Consider the following 8,039-nt stretch of genomic DNA (forward strand, 5'->3'; position numbering starts at 1 on the left):
AGTCGACAACGGTTTGGTTTGAACTGAACCGCAAAACCGTGGCTTAACGGTTTCAACGGTTCCGGTTCGGTTCACGTTTTTCTAAACAGGTTGGTTCGGTTTCAATAGTAGAATCAGTGGTTTAAACGACTTAACAACTTTTTATTTATTTATTTTTAATTTAAAAAAATTATTTACAAAATTGTTTTTAAAGAATCTTTTCATTTTCGAGCCTTATTCTCACATTTTAAAATCATTAAAATTTTGAAAAAATTTGAAAAAATGAAATATTTTAATTTTGAAAAATTAAAATAATGAAATATTTTAATTTTGAAAAATTAAAATAATGAAATATTTTAACTTTAAAAATTTAAAAATTTAGACCTAAGTTGAAACCGAAACCAAACCACAAAACCGTGGTTTTAACGGTTTGAAATTTTTTAACGGATTGGTTCAAGTTAATTTTTTTTAAACGGTTCGGTTTTGACACTCTAAAACCGAACCGAACCGTTGGCGATTGTGATGTGTGTGTGTTTTTTTTTTGGGGGGGGGGGTGTGATGTGTTGAGGAGGCTAAATTAATAAATAAAGCAAAGTTTAAGAAAAGATGAAGAATAAATGAATTGGAAAGGGATTGGAATCCTTCGGGCTAAAAACTTTAGAAATAAGAAAAGAAAGAAGAAGGAGCGATTTGATCGAAAGCAAAAAAAGCAAAACGCAAAAGGGAATAAAAAGCGGAGAAGCGTTTTTTATATTCTCTGTGTCTTTTTGCTTTTTGCATTCAAATGCGCGGGCAAACGTGTGTGTGTGTGGAAAGCAAAAAGCAGAACAGATATCTCTCTCTCTCTCTCTATCTCAGTCTCTCAGTCTCTCACTGTCTCTCTCTCTCTGTGTCTCTCAGTCTCTCACTGTCTCTCTCTTTCTCTCTCTACCTCTCTCTCTCTCTCTCTCTGCCTGTGCGACTGTGCCCGTTGATGTCTGTGCTCTGAGACTGTCTGATGAGAGAGAATGATTAGGAGTGAGAGAAAGAAGGAGAGAGAGAGAGAGAGAGAGAGAGAGAGCGAGCTCGGGGGGGTTTGCCTGTGTCCGTGACATTCATGAAGCTTTAATGGCGTTCTTCTGATCCTTCTTTGCCTCCTCCGATTCTTCGTTTCCGTCACTGTGTGCGAAGAACGAGAGAAAGAGAAACAGAACGAGATCGACAACAGCTCGGCTCATTTTTTGTTCGTTCGTTCGTTCGTTCGTTCGTTCGTCTGTGGCCGCGGCATTCGTGAAGCTGCTGTAATGACTTTCTTCTGATTACTCCTCTGAATCTACGTTTGTTTCATCGACTCCCTTTGTCTGCTTCGCCATAGCTTCTTCAGTCTCTTTGTAAACGGACGGACGCATCAAGCAACACGAATGAAAAGAAAACATATCTTTCTTCTCTTCTCCGTCAATGCAGGTGATTCGAACCCAGTGCATTCCACGTCTTGCTGAAATAAAGTCTTTTGCACTCTTTCTTCCCGTACGATCTTTACTTTTTCTGCTCGATCTGATGCCTGATACCGCAGTTTCCTCTGAATCATCACGGTTTAGTACTTTTACATGATCCACGCTCTGAATTGTGACGAATCCTTGCAGAAGTGTCAGGTTTTGTCCTTCACATACCAAAATCAACCTCAGGTTGCCATTGCTAGAAACAGTGCTTCAATTTCCTGATTTCATCTAAGGCTAAATCGTGCTCTGGATAAGATGAAGGTTTCATAAGGTTCTAAGGATCAAGTTTCAGCTCCTGTGTCAAGCTGAAGCTCAGGGGCCACTGTAGTTACATTGCTTCAGTTTTTGGGTTTCAAAGACTAAACCTAGCTCTGGATGGTACAAAGCATTATCAAGACTGGAATTATCAAGTTTCTATTTCACGCTAACTCTCAGGGGCCATAAGAGAAACATAACACCAGTCTCTCCGTTAAGCTTGCATTGCAAAGGACGAATTCTTCTAATTCTGCAGAAGTATGCGATTCAAGATACAGTTCAGACGTTGCAAGCTTCTATTAGCCAAAACTTTGACCTGGAAATGAAAAAGGTTTCAAATGCAGCAGAAACTGTTCTTTGCTATTTCAGGTTTAAGTTAAGGCCATATTTGCAGCTGCCTAGGTTCAGTTTCCTATAGCCAAGAAAACAAAGTCTTTTTCACAGAACTTCTTCACGCTTTTACAAATAAGAATATTGGTTTCGTTTATGAACGGATGTGATTTTAGGCCGGTGCAGTAGCACAACTCTCTGCGTTTCGTTCACAGTGGGTCCAAGTAACCATGGCGGCTGAAAGATCAACTGGTGCACCGCAACGACGTTTCTCACGCTCTCTAACTAATACTGGACAATTCTCCTCTGACTTCAGAGACAGTGAGGTCGTCCCTTCTTCATTGTCACAGATCGGAAACATACTAAGAGTGGCAAAAGAGATCGAAGATCAGAATGCAAGGATTGCCTACTTGTGTATGTGCTCCTTCATCAATACCACGCAAATCCAATCTTTTTCATAAGATTTATGTTCTGAAGTTAATTTTTTGTTTTTGAATTTCTTGTTATCTGCAGGTCGATTCCATGCATTTGAAAAAGCACAACGATTAGATCCTCACTCAAGAGGTAGAGGAGTTCGCCAGTTTAAGACTGCGTTAATCCAGAGACTGGAAAAGGTAAATTGAGAGTATAAATCAAGGGTGATATGTTCCATGAGTGTGCTTAAATGTTTCTGGGTCTTACTTTACTCAGCAGTGCTTGTTTTGCGAACAAATCAACAGTGATCCATTGCATTAATTATTTAGAGACATTTCTCTGGACTGTTAAAGATCTGTTTGTATTCAAGGAATGTAATCACTACCTGGGTGTACAACAGAATCACTATACTGGTGTACTAATACATATAAGCAACAACATATCATTATATTAGTTAACTGGTACAAGGGGAATAATATATATCTATATGCATGCGCTCAAACATTGAATATAATCACTACATTAGCAGATCGATACAAGAAAATCTGATCATCACACTAGTGTACTCATAGAAGGATCATAATCACTGTACAAGTTTACTGGTACCAGGAGCATAAACAATGTACTCGTTTACTGGCTCAAGGAACGTAATCACTAGACAAGTTTACTGTTGCCACATGCAGGATGGTGAAGAGACAGCCCACCAGAGATCAGAACCGACTGATGCGAAAGAAATGCGGAAGTTTTATCGATCATATTACGAGAACTATGTGAAGGCCCTGAGTGGAGCTGAACAGAAGGACAGGTAATTCTGATAATATTAGCTCACACCGTTGTCATTAGCATGGCATTCTGCAGTAATTTGTTCCTTTGAGTTTGTGATTATTCTGCTATAATTCATTTCTTTGAGCTATGGTAATTTCTTTACAGAGCCGAGTTGGCTAAAGCATACCTGATAGCAGGGGTACTTTTCGAGGTCCTTTGTGCAGTGAACAACGATGAGGGTGTTGGTCCTGAGGTAATTTAGTCCTTGAAAGGCCAAGAATAAAGACTAAATTTGTTCATGCAAACCTTACAGCTCCTATCCATGTGCAGATCATTGAGGCGAGCAGAGATGTTGAGGAAAAGAAGGAAATATATGCTGCTTACAACATTCTTCCTCTTGATAAAGATGGGGCATCTTTGGCAATTATGAATAGGGAGGAGGTACTTTGAAATAACATGAGAACACATTTGATTCTACAAGATTTTTGTATCTTAGTTTTTATGCCCATGCTTTGCAGGCTTTCTTAGTTTTTCTATATTTTAAAGGACTTTATAATAGTTGTAGATCTGTGTTGGAATATGCCTATGTTTTAGATGCTCTATTTCGCTCATGGTCACATGCTTCTCCTATAGCATGCCAGCATTTTTGTATATTTAGCGTTCTGTTTTGCTGTTGGTTTCTATTTCCTTCAATGTGCCAATAGCAAGAAAAACACTTAATGGATTCTAAGACGAGATTTATGTCTATTTCCTATTTTGGTCTAAAATGTAAAAGATTTTTTTTCTCAATGTGCCAGATATGTGCCGCTGTTGCTGCTCTGAGAAACATTAATTCATTGTTGTGGCCATCATCTAAAAAACCAGCAAAAGCTCTTACATTGGACATATTAGACTGGTTGCAAGCTATGTTTGGATTCCAAGTAATCTTTCTTATTGATATTTTATCCTCAAACATTTGTCATGAATGCTTGACTTGCTGCTCAAATGTCAGGATTCCTTTATCTTGCAGAAAGATAATGTAGCCAATCAAAGGGAGCACCTTATTTTATTGCTTGCCAATATACATGTGCGGCTTTGTCCCAAACCTACTCTCAACTATAAGGTATTTGATGAATTCTAGTCAATTCTTGCTGTTTACCAAATATTTACAGCAGGTATCTATGGATCAGTTTCTAACTAGTTACTTATGAACTATGTCAGCTAGATAATCGTGCAGTTGACAAACTTAAGAGCAAATTGTTCAAGAACTATATGGATTGGTGTGAATTTTTGCGTCGACAGAGCAATATAAGGTCTGGTTATTTGAGTTGCTGGAAATCTCTGAATTTTGTATTAACTTGTGTTTCAGTACACAACCTTATATGAGTGGAGCGATGTAAACTGCAGTTTTTCACTTGGCCCAAATGCATCAAATGAAACAATTCAACAGCGAAACCTTCTCTTTATTGCACTCCACTTATTAATTTGGGGAGAAGCTGCGAATCTGAGATTCATGCCGGAATGCCTTTGCTACATCTTCCATAACGTATGTTATGAAAGTTCAGTATAATGTTTTGTTTCTTAATTGAAGAGCTTCAGATTTGAATGCCTCTGCTACATCTTCCATTATGAAACTTCATTATAACCTTTTTCCTTTTCAATTTTGGTTTGTTATATGCAGTGTGAAAGTCAGGACACCGTCAATATATTCTCTATTGGGAATTTCAGATTGCATTTCAAGTTTTGAATATTTTTTTTAAAAATGCAGATGGCATCAGAGCTCAAGGGGATGCTCGGGAGTACTAGCATTGTTACTGGTGAGCATGTTATGGCTGCATATGGAGGAGATGAAGATTCATTTTTGAGAAAAGTTATAACACCAATATACAATGTGGTGGAGAAGGTGCCTCTTAATGATTCAAGATTATAGTTAGTCTGTTTTAGAATATTGTATTTGAATTTCAAACCATGAATTGCTTTTGCCCCGTAGGAAGTTAGCAATAACAAGAATGGAACTGCAGCCCACTCAGCATGGAGGAATTATGATGATTTGAATGAATTTTTCTGGTAATGTCTTTCATATTGTCCATCATAGATATCATTTAGTTCTGGAATCGTTTAAAATTTATAAATAATAGATTTAACGTCTTGCCATCCTAATGCTTGCAGGTCAAATGAATGTTTTCAGCTGAATTGGCCTATGAAATGTGAACTAGACTTTTTCCAGACTCGGGCCCAAGGTCGGCCTTCATCATCTCTTAAGGTGCATTCTTTGGTGTCCATCTTACTTTGCTCTAATGATTACTCTATGATTGGGGAAAATCTAAATTTGATGTGAGGTTCCAGGATCGCCACATTGTTTCTTCTCACAAGGTCAAAAAAATGAATTTTGTAGAAGTCAGAAGCTTCTGGCATCTTTTCAGAAGTTTTGATCGCATGTGGACCTTTTACATTTTAGCCTTACAGGTATACTTGCATGAAAAACGTGAAAGAGAATACGTGTGAATAATTTTGGCCTTTATGCTTTTGATCTTTCTTTGGGAATGACGTCAACATTTTATGTACTTTTGTGGAAATCATAACAGACACACTGAATTGAATTTGTGAAAGAAAAACCACAAATTAAATGGATATTTTGCAGGCACTGATTATCTTAACCCAGACGGAAACAGGTTCTCTTCTTGAAGTTTTCCAGCTTTCTGTATTTGAGAACGTCTTAAGCATATTCATAACAGCAGCAATACTTCGTTTGCTACAAGGTCTAATCTTGTTTATTGTATCTTGAGATGAATTATTATTTCAGCCCTCAAATTTAAACATCGTTAAGAAGAAAGCTGGATTACTCTTATACTTTGCAGTGATGCTCGATATTGCGTTAAATTTCAAAGCTTATCACTCCTTCAAGCTAAGCAATATGCTAAGATTGTCATTGAAGCTAGTAATAGCTGTGGCATGGGTTATTGCATTGCCAATCTGCTATGTACATTCATGGGAAAACCCAACTGGCATTATAAAAGTGATCAAAGATTGGCTTCGTGAAACAGGAAAGATTCCCTCGTTATATATTACGGTAGTTATAATCTATCTTTTGCCAAATGTCCTCGGTGCTGTTCTGTTTTTGCTGCCTTCTCTGAGGACAATGATTGAAAAGTCCAATTGGAAGATATTCCAGTTCCTGCTCTGGTGGTCACAAGTAAGTTTTCTGCATTTTCGTTATTTTTATACTCAAAAACTTATTCTCCCACAACGAGTTAAGGAAATAATATGAATGAAGTGGTTTTCTGGCACTTCATTTCATTGTGTTTGATACTCAATCCAGTCCACCCTGGCCTTTGTCTCTGCAGAGTGTGGCCCAGGTAGTATACTGGGTTTTTGATGAGATTACACCTACTCTCGAGCATTGATTATGTGCAATATCCTAGTTTCTTGTTTTATGAAGATTCTTTCATCATCATTTATATATGAGTTCTAACGTTCCATATTTCATGTAAGAACATTTCAAATAAGTTAAAGTTTAGGGTCCCTGGCCTCCTTGTTAAGTCTGAGTGATTCGAATAAATGTGAGCAGAACTAATGATTTAAGCAGAATCAATTCTACAAAAATAAATGCAGCAATGTGAATATACGAGAAAATATATTTATGGAATGTTAAACATTTTGTGGATGCAGCCTCGTTTGTATGTTGGACGAGGAATGCAGGAGGGTGCTGTTGCTCTGTTCAAGTAATCGATCTCATGCTCAAAGGGATGTATTTTTTTTGCTTGAAAGTTTCTGATATTCATCTTTGAATGACAGGTACACAATATTCTGGATTGCTCTTCTGATCTGCAAATTTAGCTTTAGTTATTACATTCAGGTCAGGAGGTTTCTTTTTTTTGCTATTGTGCCAGACTTTTATATTTGTCAGTTGTATCTTCCATTAGCATTCTTGGACATCATTTTAGTGAGTTGAGGGAGACTGTTTTGGCAGATTAAACCGTTGATGAAGCTTACACATGACATTATGGGTGTGACTTCTGTTCATTATGCGTGGCATGAGTTTTTCCCCCGCGGTATATTTTCGGCAATTGCATTTTTGAAAGATCCTATAATTTGTGTTTCATTATTGTTAATTACGATCATTTTATGCCTAATAACTATGAGAACTGTTATGCTAACAGCAAAATATAACGTTGGAGCTTTGATCTCTGTTTGGGTTCCTGTGATTTTGGTATGTTTATATAAAGTGGAATGTTGGTTTGGTACTTTATATCTAGGTACAGAATTTGACTTACTGAACAATTGCCATATCTCTGTTTCTGCAGGTCTATTTTATGGATACTCAAATATGGTATGCTGTTTTTTCCACACTTGTGGGGGGAGTGGCTGGTGCCTTTCGCCGTCTCGGTGAGGTTAGAAATCAATCACAAACAGATGTTTTTATGGAGTCCGAAATTATTTTCCATGCTATCGGAATTGTCTTGTGCCATTGTTTAATATGAGCTCATGTAACCTGTTCTTCTGCTATGGTGTAACACAATATAAAGTGTATATCATAACAATGATGTGATCATCTGCATGGCCTTTCCTTGGACGGAAATGCTATATATATTTATGTATGTCTAAATGTGTATGTGTACACATGTGGACAATATGGATATCTCACAACCAATCGTACTGCGTATAGTAGCAATTTCTGACACATTGGATTTTTAGGTTTTCACTTAGGCAATCTCTACATGATTCTTGATGAGCCTCAAAACATACACAGAATACACAAGGCATGTCCTCCCAGTCATTTTTGAATGTTTCCAATCTTAAGACAGATAGGGGCACACTGGTTACGTCCTTGCAATCATT

At 37.4% G+C, this 8,039-nt stretch overlaps 1 protein-coding gene across 2 annotated transcripts; it reads left to right on the top strand.

Moving 5' to 3' along the window:
• The first annotated feature begins 1,312 nt into the window (after positions 1-1,312).
• LOC147847141 (callose synthase 5-like) lies at positions 1,313-7,696 on the top strand. 2 transcript variants are annotated; one of them, XM_087339522.1, is made up of 20 exons: positions 1,313-2,456; positions 2,556-2,656; positions 3,140-3,261; positions 3,387-3,474; positions 3,552-3,662; positions 4,019-4,141; positions 4,231-4,323; positions 4,422-4,513; positions 4,608-4,746; positions 4,969-5,103; positions 5,191-5,267; positions 5,370-5,463; positions 5,547-5,666; positions 5,842-5,959; positions 6,059-6,393; positions 6,870-6,922; positions 6,996-7,056; positions 7,171-7,252; positions 7,361-7,410; positions 7,505-7,696. In XM_087339522.1, the coding sequence occupies exons 1-20, from the start codon at positions 2,273-2,275 to the stop codon at positions 7,679-7,681; spliced, it is 2,355 nt and encodes a 784-aa protein (XP_087195648.1). In that variant the 5' UTR covers positions 1,313-2,272; the 3' UTR covers positions 7,682-7,696. The 2 variants fall into 2 exon arrangements, with proteins under 2 accessions (XP_087195648.1, XP_087195649.1); XM_087339523.1 differs by lacking the exons at positions 6,996-7,056; positions 7,171-7,252; positions 7,361-7,410; positions 7,505-7,696 and having other exon boundaries at positions 1,316-2,456; positions 6,870-6,926.
• The last annotated feature ends 343 nt before the right edge of the window (positions 7,697-8,039 follow it).

Source organism: Azolla caroliniana, unplaced genomic scaffold (genome assembly GCF_043228905.1).
Source record: "Azolla caroliniana isolate FFs.n. ecotype wild unplaced genomic scaffold, voAzoCaro1.0.p SCAF_1464, whole genome shotgun sequence".
NCBI lineage: Eukaryota > Viridiplantae > Streptophyta > Polypodiopsida > Salviniales > Salviniaceae > Azolla > Azolla caroliniana.

Coding starts and splice junctions, on each gene's coding strand:
- LOC147847141 (XM_087339522.1), top strand. CDS start 2,273: ATGGCGGCTGAAAGATCAACTGGTGCACCGCAACGACGTTTCTCACGC. Junction 2,457..2,555: donor TGCAAGGATTGCCTACTTGT/GTATGTGCTCCT, acceptor TGTTATCTGCAG/GTCGATTCCATGCATTTGAA. Junction 3,663..4,018: donor CAATTATGAATAGGGAGGAG/GTACTTTGAAAT, acceptor TCAATGTGCCAG/ATATGTGCCGCTGTTGCTGC.